Below are 16,005 nucleotides of genomic sequence, written 5' to 3' on the forward strand. Positions count from 1 at the left end.
GGGACAGGCAGCATCTCTGTAGAGAAGAAATGGGTGACGTTTTGGGTTGAGACCCTTCTTCAGACCTGAAGGTCTCAACCCAAAACGTCACCCATTCCTTCTCTCCAGAGATGCTGCCTGTCCCGCTGAGTAACTCCAGCATTGTGTGTCTACTTCTGCTTTCTTATCCTTTTCTCTACCTATCGTACTTTAGTTTGACGTGACTGTATTTATGATATTATCTGATCGGATAGACAATAGACAATAGACAATAGACAATAGACAATAAGTGCAGGAGCAGGCCATTCGACCCTTCGAGCCAGCACCGCCATTCAATGTGATCATGGCTGATCATTCTCAATCTGTACCCCGTTCCTGCCTTCTCCCCATACCCCCTGACTCCGCTATCCTCAAGAGCTCTATTTAGCTCTCTCTTGACTGCATACAGAGAATTGGCCTCCACTGCCTTCTGAGGCAGAGAATTCCACAAATTTACAACTCTGACTGAAAACGTTTTTCCTCATCTCAGTATAGCATGCAAAACAACGCTTGTCACTGTACCTCCGTACATGCGACAATAATAAACCTAACCTAATAACGTTCATCAATGTCAAGTTGTGCACTTTGGTAGGAAACAGAATGGTATTATGTTAGACCAGGATGTATTGACGAAGCAGAGACTGGAGTGTTATTGAAAGCCATCACACAGCAGTTAAAAATGGCAGAATGTAATAAAAAGGAACTGCAGACACTGGTCTATACGAAAGAGACACAAAACGCTGGAGTAACTCGGCGGGTCAAGCAGCATCTCTGGAGGAAAAGGATAGGTGGCGTTTCGGGTCTGCAGAAAGATCCTGACCCAAAACATCCATGTTCTCCAGAGATGCTGCCTGACCTGCTAGGCTACACCAGCACTTTGTGCCTTTGAATGATGTCGATCTTGACAGTAGATCAGACGATCTGATGAAGGGTCCTGACCCGAAACATCATCTATCCATTTTCTCCAGAGATGCTGCCTCACCCTGCGAGTTAAAAGATGGTACATGGCCTTTGCAACAAGAGGATTCAAGTCGAGGAGAAAGTATGAGAGAGTTGCTACAAGTGTACATGGCCAAGGTGAAACCATACTCGTCTGCCATATCCAAAAAACGTTAGAGCTGAACTCCCTCAATACCAAAGATAGGCACCAAATGCTGGAGTAACTCAACGGGACAGGCAGCATCTCTGGAGAGAAGGAATGGGTGACGTTTTGGGTCGATACAACTCTCAGACTTATCCTCCTACCTTGGACCAAGATCGCTCTTAAACAAAAATTTATATAATACAACATCCTCCCTCAATGTCAAGTAAGGTTCACCAAACCAGACTGATTCCTGGGATGATGAGACTGCCGTATAGAAAGGGATTAAGTTAACTCAGTTTACATTCACCCAAGTTTGGAACAATGCGGGAGACCTAATTGAAACTTCAAATTTTGAGAGGGCTGGACAAAGTGGAAGCAAGGAGAATCATTCTCCTGAATAGAGGTATAAAATGAGGGGTCACATTCCCAATCTCAGGTTACAGGGCAGGAGATTTAAGATTGTGAACAAGAGAAATGTCTTCACTTACAGGGAGGTAAACAAGTGGAATTCAATACCACAGAGGCCAAGTTGCTCATTATACAAGGCATCAAGGGTTAGAAGGCAAGGGAGCTGTTGCATTTACATAGGTGGTCATACACGATGGTACTGATTGGCAAGGCAAGCTTGTAGGGCTGATAGACCCGGCGGTCGGCAGCCTGCTGGTGGGGGGGGGGGGGGGGGAAGCCACCGAGCTGGCCCTGCTCGTCCCCCGCAGTCCAGGGAGCGTAGAAGAGGGAGCCGGCGATGACGGACGCGAGAAGCAAGGCCGGAGGGGACAGAGGGAACCGCGGGCTGGCCTTCACGCCCTCAAGATGGGCTGCGGGAGGGACGTGGGTCAGCCTGACAATCTGGACCTCCAAGGGAAGGCGGCAGCTGGAGGCCCTACAGCAGCCTGGGGCTCGCCTGGGCCGGGCACCGCTCATGGGACCTGGAGCGCGGGCGGACTGGACGTCAAAAACGCGCCAAAACCTGGCGCCTCATGCACGTGGTCTCAGGGGTATGGTTGCCAATTGTCCCATATTAGCTGGGACATCCTGTATTTTGGGCTAAATTGGTTTGTCCCGTCCGGGACCACCCTTGTCCCGTATTAGGCCCACGGGCTGTTGTCGGCCCGGGGGCTGCTGTAGGCCGGGACAGTGTAGGCTAACGGAGTGTGTTCGGGGAGCGGGGCCGAGTGTGTTCACCTAGCAACCCGCCTCCTGGCCCGGGCGGCCGCCATTGGTGGAGCAGGAGCATGTGGCCTAAGCTGGCTGGGTGAGATCACGTGGGGCGCGGGGCGGTGACGTCACCTTGTCCCGTTTTTGGGAGTGAAATAGTTGGCAACCCTATTCAGAGGACCACTGTAGTTCTGTACACTTTGATAATCGGGGATTGTGCTTGGGAATGGCAATACTTAAACTGTATGCAAAAAAATAATTTCACTGTGGGCGACGTTTCAGCTCGAGAGCATTACATCTGTTGTTGCTCCAAATATTGAGAGGTTTCAATATAACTTTATATTCACCAAGAAACTTAAGCATTGCAGAATAGTTTAATTTGCTATTTCTCCCCTCACTCCATCAATTCAAGCAGAGTGCAGTTCAATCAAAATAATGCAGCACAAAAATCAGCCACACGGTTTGTTTTACTGTGTTGGAAGGAACTACAGATGCTGATTTATACCGAAGAGAGACACAAAATGCTGGAGTAACTCAGTGAGTCAGGCAGTATCTCTGGAGAACAAGAATAGGCGAGATTCGGGTCAGAACCCTTCTTCAGACTGTAGAAACGTCACCCATTCTGTTTCTCCAGAGATTCTGCCTGATCTGCAGAGTTACTCCAGCATTCTGTGTGTATCGTCAGCTGTTTAACTGTTCTCTGAAAATAACCAGCATTTGTCATACATTAGACTTCTTTAAACTTTCAAAGAATCTCATGAAGGGTCTTGACCCAAAAAGTCACCCATTCCTTTTCTGCCCGACCCGCTGAGTTACTCCAGCGTTTTGTGTCCATCTTTGGTGTAAACCAGCATCAGCAGTGACGATTCACACAAAGAAATGCAAAATGGATTAAGTAACCGTGTTGAACTGCTGCTCTCCACTGAACTACACTGACAAATACATTTAGGCCAACAAAACACACCCATGATGTGGATTGCTATTCCCTCTGACCAGATAAAGGGTGGCGTGGTGGCGCAGCGGTAGAGTTACTGCCTGACAACGCCAGAGACCCGGGTTCGATCCCGACTACGGGTGCTGCCTGTACAGAGTTTGTACGTTCTCCCCGTGACCTGCGTGGGTTTTCTCAGAGACCTTTGGTTTCCTTCCACACTCCAAGGTCGTGCAGGTTTGTAGGTTAATTGGCTTGGTAAAAATGTTACAAAAATTGTACCCAGGGGCACGTAGAGTAGTAGTGTCGGAGTGCGGGGATCGCTGGTCGGCGCGGACTCGGTGGGCCGAAGGGCCTGCTTCCGCGCTGTATCTCTAAACTAAACTAAAATTAGTCGAAAGAAACGTCTGAGCACAATCTCAATATTTCCAAAGTTGCTTTTATCACCAGACTACACTGCCTCTACCATGTGTTGCTAACTGTTGCTGTGTTCCACATACACTGTATGCGACATGGGTCCACATGTGGAGTATGGTTTCTGGCTGCAATGTAACACAACGCCGCCAGGTAACAATAGACAGGTGGCTTAGATTTTACTCTTTTGTCCCGTGCTTTGATGTAGCCCCTTTCAAAGTATACACCTCAGCTTCACAAGCTCACGGACGTGAAAGCAGGGACCCACGGTTCTTTTCTTCACTAAATATGACACTTAACTAACATTAAAAGATACAATGATTGTTTTGTGAGCAGTTCTGAGATCGTCAATCAAACGAGCTGTGGCTTCCCCAAGGATACTAGACTTTTAAAATTGTATTAAAGCAAGAGATATTAATCAACAGTTATTAAAAGTTGTGCAGACAGTCAACTTTTAATCACATTGAACCCCTCGTAGACTTTATGAAGTCATTTAAGTTAAAGCAAGTGTTTATCTTTTTATTCCCCCCGTGTTCCAAATCCAGACTGCACCAGATGGGCTGTTAAAAGGTCTATTCTTCTCATAACAATAGAAACAAACTACAACTTCATATCCAAAAGGAACTAGCCTCCCTTCTGAAAGAAATTACATCTATAAATCTACATAACAGATCGCTCAATCAAACAACAAATCTGCCCTTTTGCAAAGGTCTTATATTTTCTTTAAAAACCACTATGTGCGTGATTCTTGACCCGTCGACGGCTTGAAAAGTTATAACGGTGTTTTTTTCCCCCCCCCCAGAAATAGCATTTTCAGATTTATACATTTGCGAAAGAATTTGCAAACCAAGGACGCCGCAATTATTGCAGCTCAGCTGTGAGGTTTTAAAGAGCAGAAATCCGAGAAAAGGAGGAATTTGGATGTAACACATGCTTCGCATTGTTAAAGGCAAATGAACCATAGACCGAAGGTTAACATTGCTCCCACTATAGTGAAATGGAGACTTTTTTTCTCCCCATATACAAAAACTTGGGAGGTGAAAGAGAACGCCATTGAACAGTTGAACTAAAGGATGTAGAGGTTTTACATTTGAAGGCACAAAAGCTCCATTCATTATTGGACAAATGTGGAGATTGGTAATACAAGTGGTCGTTTAAACTTTAGTGAGCAGGGGTGCATTACTCAAACTTATTTCACAAGTGCAGTCGCACCGTGTAACTCAACGACTAAAGTTCCTCTTAGCTAAGTTTAGTTTTGCACCATTCCACATGCAAATCTCCAAAGAGAAAGGCACAATATGTGTGAATGATTTTTACATCCTGCAGGAGATGTGACATGAATTTCAACAGTGGTCGGCAAAACTGCTTTTCATCCCCACCAAGTGGTTTTAAATGAAACGTTATTATGTCACAGTTGTTCTCCTTGCACAGTATAAAGCTATTTGTAAAATAGCCCATAATCATGCGCCTTGCAGAGTCCAAAATGATCACATTCACGGATTTCTCCCTTATTTTACCAGGTCCCTCCTCAAAAGATACCCCACTCCTAACAATCTACCTTTCATAATGCAACAGATGCTGTTTTTTCCCCAAAACGACACCAAGTGGTGGAGTAACTCAGCTGGTCAGGCAGCATCTCCTGGAGAACATGGGTAGGAGACATTTCCGATTGGGACCCATCTTCAGGAGGAAGGGTTCTTCTGAAGAAGTGTCCCGACACAAAACCTCACCTATCCATGTTCTCAAGAGATGCTGCTTGACCCGTTGGGTTACTCCACCACTTTGTGTCCTTTTCATAATTCCATGTGTAGGAAGGAACTGCAGATACTGGTTTAAACCAAAGACAATAGGTGCAGGAGGAGGCCCTTCGGCCCTTCGAGCCAGTACCGCCATTCAATGTGATCATGGCTAATCATTCTCAATCAGTACCCCGTTCCTGCCTTCTCCCCATACCCGCTGACTCCGCTATCCTTAAGAGCTCTATCTAGCTCTCTCTTGAATGTATTCAGAGAAATGGCTTCCACTGCCTTCTGAGGCAGAGAATTCTACAGGTTCACAACTCTCCGACTGAAAAAGTTTTTCCTCATCTCTGTTCTAAATGGCCTACCCCTTATTCTTAAACTGTGGCCCCTGGTTCTGGACTCCCCCAACATTGGGAACATATTTCCTGCCTCTAACGTGTCCAACCCCTTAATAATCTTATACGTTTCGATAAGATCCCCTCTCATCCTTCTAAATTCCAGTGTATACAAGAGACACAAAAAGCTGCAGCGCCGGAGACTCAGGTTCGATCCTGACTACGGGTGCTGTCTGTACGGAGTTTGTACGTTCTCCCCGTGACCTGCGTGGGTTTTCTCCGAGAACTTCAGTTTCCTCCCACACTCCAAAGACGTACAGGTATGTAGGTTAATTGACTGGGTAAATGTAAAAAAAACGTTGTCCCTGGAGTGTGTAGGATAGTGTTAATGTGCGGGGATCGCTGGGCGGTGCGGACTCGGTGGGCCGAAGGGCCTGTTTCCGCACTGTATCTCTAAATCTAAAATCTAAAAAAAATAAGAGGATGGAGTGATTTAATCCCCTGCCTCCATATAAAACTGAAGGACTTCAGCAAAGTGTTGATGACAGAGATAGATGCCCAGAGTAGGGGAGTTGAGGACCAGAGGACATAGGTTCAAGGTGAAGGGGAAAAGATTTAATAACAATCTGAGGGGTCTCTTTTTCACACAAAGGGTGGTGGGTGTATGGAACCAGCTGCCGGAGGAGGCAGTTGAGGTTAGGACTATCCCATCGTTTAAGAAACAGTTAGACAGGTACAGGGATATGGACCAAGCGCAGGGGGCAGTGTGAGAAAATATCTGCAGATGCTGGTACAAATCGAAAGTATTTATTCACAGAGTGCTGGAGTAACTCAGCGGGTCAGGCAGCATCTCAGGAGAGAAGGAATGGGTCAAGACCCTTCTTCAGACTGATGCGCAGGGGGCAGGTGGGACTAGTGTCAATACACTTGAATTTAGAAGGATGAGAGGAGATCTTATCGAAACGTATAAGATTATTAAGGGGTTGGACACGTTAGAGGCAGGAAACATGTTCCCAATGTTGCGGGAGTCCAGAACAAGGGGCCACAGTTTAAGAATAAGGGGTAGGCCATTTAGAACTGAGACGAGGAAAAACTTTTTCAGTCAGAGAGTTGTGAATCTGTGGAATGCTCTGCCTCAGAAGGCAGTGGAGGCCAATTCTCTGAATGCATTCAAGAGAGAGCTAGATAGAGCTCTTAAGGATTGCGGAGTCAGGGGGGTCTGGGGAGAAGGCAGGAATGGGGTACTGATTGAGAATGATCAGCCATGATCACATTGAATGGCGGTGCTGGCTCAAAGGGCCGAATGGCCTACTCCTTCACCTATTGTCTTCAGTTTAAACCAGCATCTGCAGTTCCTTCCTACACATGGAATTATGAAAAGGACACAAAGTGGCCGAATGGCCTCCTACTGCACCTATTTTCTATTGTCTGTTGTCTATTGTCTATTGTCTGTTGTCTCTTGTCTGTTGTCTATTGTCTATTGTCTGTTGTCTGTTGTCTGTTGTCTGTTGTCTGTTGTCTATTGTCTATTGTCTGTTGTCTATTGTCTGTTGTCTATTGTCTATTGTCTATTGTCTGTTGTCTATTGTCTGTTGTCTATTGTCTGTTGTCTATTGTCTGTTGTCTATTGTCTGTTGTCTGTTGTCTGTTGTCTGTTGTCTGTTGTCTATTGTCTGTTGTCTGTTGTCTGTTGTCTGTTGTCTATTGTCTGTTGTCTATTGTCTGTTGTCTATTGTCTGTTGTCTGTTGTCTATTGTCTGTTGTCTATTGTCTGTTGTCTATTGTCTGTTGTCTATTGTCTGTTGTCTATTGTCTGTTGTCTATTGTCTATTGTCTGTTGTCTGTTGTCTGTTGTCTATTGTCTATTGTCTATTGTCTGTTGTCAATTGTCTATTGTCTATTGTCTGTTGTCTGTTGTCTGTTGTCTGTTGTCTGTTGTCTGTTGTCTGTTGTCTGTTGTCTGTTGTCTGTTGTCTGTTGTCTATTGTCTGTTGTCTGTTGTCTATTGTCTATTGTCTGTTGTCTATTGTCTATTGTCTGTTGTGTATTGTCTATTGTCTGTTGTGTATTGTCTATTGTCTGTTGTCCATTGTCTGTTGTCTATTGTCTATTGTCTGTAGTGTAGCTGGGACATGTTGGCCCGTGTGGCCTGTTTCCACTCTATGACTCCGACCCAAAAGGACTACTGGGATGGGTCGGTGAAAGGGAAGGGAAGGCTCCTTACTTTCGATCTGTTGTGGGAGCAGGGCTCCTGACCCCCAGTCCGCTCGGAGATCGTACTTAAAGGCGGCGATGCGTCGGCTGATGTCCCGGTGCAGCGTGGACTGGATGAAGAGCGCCACCCTCTCGCCGGGCAGGCGGCTGAAACACTGGACTTTGGGCTCCAGCCCGGCTCCTTCCCCCTGCTCGTCCCGCAGCACCAGTTGCAACTCGGCCCCCTGCTCCAGGTAGACCTGCGCCCCGCGGAAACTCTCGGCCGGCTTGATGCACACCGTGATGCGGCCGGAGCCCCCTGGGCTGGCCGGGCCCACGCCGACGGGCCGCCTCGGCAGGCGGGCGGACAGACTCAGTCGCAGCGCTCCCACTGGGTACAGCCACTCCACCTCCCCTTCAGCACAGTGCAGGAAGATCTGCTCCACACTGCCAGGCTCCTGTGACAGACCACTGCACCAGAAACACAAACACGTTCATGACAACAACAAATACTGTGGTTATTCATTGATTTAACTTCCATATACAATCTAAATATATATATATATATATATATTCTTCACACAAAGGGTGGTGGGTGTATGGGTCAAGCTGCCAGAGGAATATAAGAAAATTACCAGCAGATGCTGGTACAAATCGAAGGTATTTATTCACAAAATGCTGGAGTAACTCAGCAGGTCAGGCAGCATCTCGGGAGAGAAGGAATGGGTGACGTTTTGGGTCGAGACCCTTCCTCAGACTGATCAAGCTGCCAGAGGAGGCTGGGACCATCCCAACGTTTAAGAAGCAGTTAGACAGGTAGATTTAGATTTAGATTTAGAGATACAGCGCGGAAACAGGCACATTAACACTATCCTACACACACTAGGGACAATTTTTACATTTGCCCAGCCAATTAACCTGCATACCTGTACGTCTTTGGAGTGTGGGAGGAAAACGAAGAACTCGGAGAAAACCCATGCAGGTCACGGGGATAACGTACAAACTCCGTACAGACAAATTCCGTGGCCGGCGCTGCATTCGCTGTAAGGCAGCAACTCTACCGCTGCGCCACCGCTGAAGTACATGGATAGGATAGGTTTGGAGGGATATGGGCCAAATGTTGGGAGGTGGGACTAGTGTAGCTGGGACATTGTTGGCCGGTGTGGGCAAGTTGGGCCAAAGGGCCTGTTTCCACTCTGTGACTCTCTATGGTAGTATTATTGTGCTTACGGGTCTGTTGAGCTGCTACAAGTAAGAATTATGTAGGAAGGAACTGCAGATGATGGCTTAAACCGAAGATAGACACAGAAAGCTGGAGTAGCTCAGCGGGACAGGAAGCATCACTGGAGAGAAGGAATGGGTGACGTTTTGGGTTCGAGACCCTTCTTAAAAGTTAATCAGGAGGACAGAACTGATTTTGCTGATTGTTTGCCTCATTCTCACCTTCTCCTCTGATCCATTCTGCATCCGACCCGAAACGTCACCAGTTCCTTCTCGCCAGAGAGGCTGCCTGTCCTGCTGAGTTACTCCAGCATTTTGGGAATAAATACCTTCGATTTGTACCAGCATCTGCAGTTATTTTCTTACGCCAACATTTTGTGTCTAGCTTCCACTCTACATTTCCTTGACCAGCGTCTGCTTTGATCTACTGTTTTCACACCTTACTCTTCCACGTGCCTCTCTAGACTCCGTCTCCCCTGACTCTTAGTCTGAAGAAGGGTCTCGACCAATTCCTTCTCTCCAGAGCTGCTGCCTGTCCCGCTGAGTTACTCCAGCATTTTGTGTCTATCTACGAGATAGGTGGTGGTCAGAGAGAGTGGGGAAACGAGACGGGAAATAACAAGGATGTTCTACTTAAAGCGGCACAGACTTGATGGGCGGAATGGCCTCTGAAGTTAATAATCCTGACCCCCACCGAGTCCGTACCGACCAGCGACCCCCTCACACTAACACTATCCTACACACACACATTAGGGACAGTTTACAGATGCACTAAGCCAATTACCCTACAAACCTCTACGTCTTTGGAGTGTGGGAGGAACCGGAGATCTCGCAGGTCACGGGGGAGCGGTCAAACTCTGTACCAACAGTACCCATGGTCAGGATCGAACCTGGGTCTCTGGCGTGGAGAAGCAGCAACTCCACCGCTGCGCCACCGTGCCGAGTTGATAACGCCCATCAAATCTTTGCAAAACTTTCCATCATCGAAGAACCAATTGACCCTCGGCCCAAACTAGGTACTAGGTTAATTCCCGGAATGGCGGGACTGTCATATGTTGAAAGGCTGGAGCGACTAGGCTTGTATACACTGGAATTTAGAAGGATGAGAGGAGATCTTATCGAAACATATAAGATTATTAAGGGGTTGGACACATTAGAGGCAGGAAACATGTTCCCAATGTTGGGGGAGTCCAGAACCAGGGGCCACAGTTTAAGAATAAGGGGTAGGCCATTTAGAACTGAGATGAGGAAAAAGTTTTCAGTCAGAGTTGTGAATCTGTGGAATTCTCTGCCTCAGAAGGCAGTGGAGGCCAATTCTCTGTATGCATTCAAGAGAGAGCTAGATAGAGCTCTTAAGGATAGCGGAGTCAGGGGGTATGGGGAGAAGGCAGGAACGGGGTACTGATTGAGAATGATCAGCCATGATCACATTGAATGGCGGTGCTGGCTCGAAGGGCCGAATGGCCTCCTCCTGCACCTATTGTCTATTGTCAAACAACAATCGGAATCTCTGATGGTACAAATATTCGATTGCACCTGCCAACAAACCATGAGCGATGCAAACACCAAATGTGTTCACGTCTCATTCAATCCACCAGCTATTTCGCAGTCTGGGTTGTGGGACCTGTCCTCTTGGAAAAGCTTTTGGAAAATTGTTTTGGAACAACTAAAACAAGTTTCATCCCCTGACGGACCCAGTTCGCCGCGAGTCTTGACCAACGAAAGCCCGGGCAACTCAAGTCAAACCGTTACATGGAATAACCAATGTAGCAAAGACAGACACAGAGTGCCGGAGTAACTCAGCGGGTCGGGCAGCATCTCTGGAGAGAAGGAATGGGTGACGTTTCGGGTCGAGGCCCTTCTTCAGGCTGTGAGAGTCAGGGGAGACCACAGAGATCAGGATGGTGTGAACATGCGACATCAAAGGGGACTGGAAGATACACCCCAAATGCTGGAGTAACTCAGCAGGTCAGGCAGCACCTCTGGAGAAAAAAGAACGGGTGGCGTTTCTTCAGTCTGAAGAAGGGTCTCGACCCGAAACGTCACCCATTCCTTCCCTCCGGAGATGCTGCCTGACCCGCCGAGTTACTCCAGCATTTTGTGCCCATCTTCAGTGTCAACTAGCATCTGCAGTTCCTCCTACACCCCCCCCCCCCCCCCCCCCCCCGCCCTACATCAAAAATCTTCTAACCCACCTCTCTAACTCCAGGACCCTCAGGTCGGCCGACTTGGGGCTACTCACTATCCCACGGTCTAGGCTTAAGCTCAGGGGTGACCGCGCTTTTGCGGTTGCAGCTCCTAGACTATGGAACAGCATCCCTCTCCCCATCAGAACTGCCCCCTCCATCGACTCCTTTAAGTCCAGGCTCAAAACCTATTTCTACTCCCTAGCGTTTGAGGCTCATTGAGGAGGCGCTGTGAACTGTTTATGTATGTGCTGTTATGTTTGCGTGCTACTGTACAGCACTTTGGTCAACGTGGGTTGTTTTTAAATGTGCTATACAAATAAAATTGACTTGACTTGACTCCCTGCACAACCAAATGTAGCAATGTGGAATAATCTTTGTCCTTTGCCCTAGTCAACCCGATACCCAAATGCTTTCATGACCTGCCTCCTTCCTAATACCCAAAACATCATCCTCCGCATAAAAAGATATTTCCCAACGAAATAAAATTAGAATTAAGTGGGGGACTCGGTCACACGGTCGGGAGAGGGGGCAGATTGCATCGGATCGCTGGACTCAAAGCCTCAGGACAATAAGAGTGCGCGCCAAATATAACAAAGGGGTCCCACTTAATACGACGCGGGGCTCCAAATGACCGAAAACAATCATCCCACACACGCGAAACAAAGACCCCCTTCGCCCCCCCCCCCCAGCTGAAATCATGTGCAGTGTGGTCTGAACAGAATAATAACGTCCCAGGTGCGTTTTTAAAATGAGTCAGTCGGTCACAAGATCATAAAGGATAGGAGAAGAATTAGGACATTCGGCCCATCAGGTCTACTCCGGCCGTTCAATCGCGGCTGGTCTATCTCTCCCTCCTAACTCCATCTCCCTGCCTTCTCCCCATAAACCCCTGACACCCGTGTGGTCCGGGTTATAGTGACAATAGACAATCGGTGCAGGAGGAGGCCATTCGGCCCTTCGAGCCAGCACCGCCATTTAATGTGATCATGGCTGATCATTCTCAATCAGTACCCCGTTCCTGCCTTCTCCCCATACCCCCTGACTCCGCTATCCTTAAGAGCTCTATCTAGCTCTATCTTGAATGCCTTCAGAGAATTGGCCTCCACTGCCTTCTGAGGCAGAGAATTCCACAGATTCACAACTCTCTGACTGAAAAAGTTTTTCCTCGTCTCAGTTCTAAATGGCCTACCCCTTATTCTTAAACTGTGGCCCCTTGCTCTGGACTCCCCCAACATTGGGAACATGTTTCCTGCCTCTAACGTGTCCAACCCCTTAATAATCTTATACGTTTCGATAAGATCTCCTCTCATCCTTCTAAATTCCAGTGTATACAAGCCTAGTCACTCCAGTCTTTCAATATATGATAGTCCCGCCATTCCAGGCATTAACCTAGTAATGGTCAAATGTCACGGGGAACCGGCAAGGTGGGAATGTGGGGGAGAGAACTCCGATATTTGTTCTCAGGGGGACCAGGCAACATCTGATACAAGCAAGCCAGGCAGACAGACGTGCGTTGTGTTCCTGGTGCGTTTCATCAGGTCGGTGGCGAGTGACCGGCAGAGGTACGCCACAGTCGTAGCCAGTGTACCAAACAAAAACCCTCGAGGGTGTTCAGAGGTGATCGGGGCAGAATTTGACCATTCGCCCCCATCAAGTCTATTCCGCTATTCAATCATGGCTGATCTATCTTTCACTCTCAACCCCATTCTCCTGCCTTTCCCCCACATAACCCCTGACTCCCTTAGTAATCAGCACCCACCGCAGCATTTCTCGTGCAGCATCCATTCCTCGTCAACCAAGTGAAAACAAAAACAGTTACAAACTCAGTGTAATTTAAAGAAAAAATAAACTGCAGATGTTAGTTTAGAGTAGACCAAAGATAGACACAAAGTGCTGGAGTAACTCAGGCGGCCAGGCAGCATCTCTGGAGAACATGGACAGGTGACTTTTCGGGTCGAGACCCTTCTTCAAACAAACTATCTACTTTGTAAAACGATTTACAAACTTTTTACTTTTTTGTGAACAAGAGACACCGCAGAATCTTTTATCCCGGTAGCCAGAGGGCGCAGTTTCTAAAGAACTTTAAAGCAACTTTTGTCCCATTCGCGAAGAATCGATCCGACAAAATCGAGTTGTTGTTTTTAAATTTAAAAAAAGGCTGATTCACACCACAGTAAGTAAACAAAAAAAACAGCCCCATACCTTCCTTTCCAATTGCATTGGTCTACAGAGTAATTGGAATATCCCGTTTTCAACAGGGACAGTAGGAAAGTCCACAGTGCAAAAGGAGTGACCGAAGGCATCTTGAAGCGAAGCCCAGAGAGTTGGTAATCCTGGTTTTAAACAACGGGACAGCTTGATAAAGGTAACAAGCGGGGAGAAACGCAGTGGAGCCCGCAGCAAAGGGCAGGCAATGGCATACTTGGTATTCCGCGGGACATGTAGCCTAGACCGGCCCGCCGCTTATCATCATTGCCTGGGACTTACATACTTACACTGACCGCGCCGCGCCTCCGCTTTAACTTTTGTTTCAGTGCCCGGACCCTCCCCGGCCAATCAACCCGCAAAGGTGGCCGCTCTCCCCGCGCCCGCAGCCAATTAGCGGCTTCGCAACTTCTCTACACACGACGCCAGACCACTCATGCACCGTTAAAAGGGCAATGTCAGCTGCCTCCCACACACCCTCCTGTGACCCTCCCTCTCAAAGCATTGCCCACTTAAGAAAAAGCATTGCCTAAATATTTATTTATTTTTTAAATAATCATTTAGACAATAAAGTAAGTTCATAAGTTTTGTCTTTTGCGCTGTTATTGTTTGTTTTGTGTGTATGTGCGCGTATGTAAAAAAATAACTGCAGATGCTGGTACAAGTCGAAGGTATTTATTCACAAAATGTTGGAGTAACTCAGCAGGTCAGGCAGCATCTCAGGAGAGAAGGAATGGGTGACGTTTGGGGTCGAGACCCTTCTTCAGATCCAGATTCATATACTGTCTGTATATATTGTATTAGAAGTTGCTAATACAATTCATATATATATATATTTATGTGTGTGTGAGTGTGTGTGTGTGTGTGTGCGTGTGCGTGTGTGTGTGTGCGCGTGCACGTGTGTGCGTGTGTGCGCGTGTGTGTGTGTGTGTGTGTGTGTGTGTGTGTGTGTTTGTTTGTGTGTGCGCGTGTGTGCGTGTGTGTGTGTGTGTGTGTGTGTGTGCGCGCGTGTGTGTGTGTGCGTGTGTGTGTGCGTGCACGTGTGTGCGTGTGTGCGCGTGTGTGTGTGTGTGTGTTTGTTTGTGTGTGCGCGTGTGTGCGTGTGCGTGTGTGTGCGTGTGTGTGTGTGTGTTTATCATTGTTCTGCCTGGAACATATGACAATGAAACACTTCTCTTCTCACTTGACACATAATTTCATAAGTTCTAGGAGCAGAATTAGGCCATTCGGCCATCGAGTCTATTCTGCCATTCAATCATGGCTGGTCTATCGTTCCTTCTCAACCCCATCATCCTGCCTTCTCCCCATAGCCCTTGACACCCGTACTAATCAAGTACCTGTCAATATCCGCCTTAACAATGTATCTCTAAAGTCTAACGGAGATGACATAGACTTTAAATGAAAACAAAATTCGCAGGATGACATACATAACGTTTTAGTATGATGCGAATCGGTTTATTTTTGTAGTTGATATTATACACGTGTTGAGACTGAGATAACTTAGAATGTACGGCGTCTATTTATCGTGGCCCTAAACTTAAAAGCAAAACTTAAATAGAACCGTAGAATATCATTGAATATTTCAGCCAAAGCAACCAAGTCAACTCGAAATCACGTCAAGTCAATTTTATTTGTAAGCACATTAAAAACAACCCACGTTGACCAAAGTGCTGTACATCAGTTCAGGTACTAAGAAACGAACATACAATGGCACACAAACATAACAGCACATACATAAATTATGTACATAAATGATGCACAAACATACAGGATGTAAGTAAACTCCGTGTGTAATTGACTCGAAAGTTGAACAAGTGTTTGGCTTCAAGAGAATAAGCTAATCGTGTTAGAACATATTAAGAATAAGGGGTAGGCCATTTAGGACTGAGACGAGAAAAAACCTTTTCAGCCAGAGAGTTGTGAATCTGTGGAATTCTCTGTCACAGAAGGCAGTGGAGGCCAATTCACTTGATGTTTTCAAGACAGAGTTAGATTTACCTCTTTTGGCTAAAGGAATCAATGGATATGGGGGGAGAAAGCAGGAACGGGGTACTGATTTTAGATGATCAGCCATGATCATATTGAATGGCCGTGCTGGCTCGAAGGGCCGAATGGCCTACTCCTGCACCTATTTTGATATATGTTGATATGTTTCTAACAATATTAGTAAACATCCCACCATTTTTTCAGTTTAGAAACTACATTGCAATTTCCCACTTTACCTTCAAAAAAGTCGAGGTCGCTTTCTCTTCTTGAAGATATATTTGCGTGTGTGAATCTGAAGCAGGTTACCCAGCAGTATAAGAAGATAACTGCAGATGCTGGTACAAATCGAAGGTATTTATCCACGAAATGCTGAAGTAACTCAGCAGGTCAGGCAGCATCTCAGGTGAGAAGGAATGGGTGACGTTTCGAGTCGAGACCCTTCTTCAAACTGACCTCCGCTGTTAAAGTTCGCGACAGATGTTTTGCCCTTCCCTGTTAAACTCTTTCATTTAGAACATCCCTCCACCGA

The 16,005-nt window shown here is 46.8% G+C and overlaps 1 protein-coding gene across 2 annotated transcripts in view; it reads right to left on the reverse strand.

Annotated features, from left to right (window-relative positions):
• The window catches only part of metrn (meteorin, glial cell differentiation regulator), a 29,739-nt gene extending 15,972 nt beyond the window's left edge, over positions 1 to 13,767 (reverse strand). Inside the window, exons 1-2 of one of the 2 annotated variants that reach the window (XM_078417698.1) lie at positions 13,488 to 13,767; positions 7,907 to 8,346 (exon numbers count right to left, since the gene is read on the reverse strand). In XM_078417698.1, the coding sequence (XP_078273824.1) occupies positions 7,907 to 8,346; positions 13,488 to 13,588 (541 nt within the window). In that variant the 5' untranslated portion in view covers positions 13,589 to 13,767. Of the gene's footprint in view, positions 1 to 7,906; positions 8,347 to 9,318; positions 9,436 to 13,487 lie in introns of those variants that run through there. The other variant, XM_078417699.1, reaches the window with a different exon arrangement.
• Between the last annotated feature and the right edge of the window lie 2,238 nt (positions 13,768 to 16,005).

The sequence above is a fragment of the Rhinoraja longicauda genome, chromosome 21 (assembly GCF_053455715.1).
Source record: "Rhinoraja longicauda isolate Sanriku21f chromosome 21, sRhiLon1.1, whole genome shotgun sequence".
Classification (NCBI taxonomy): Eukaryota; Metazoa; Chordata; class Chondrichthyes; order Rajiformes; family Arhynchobatidae; genus Rhinoraja; species Rhinoraja longicauda.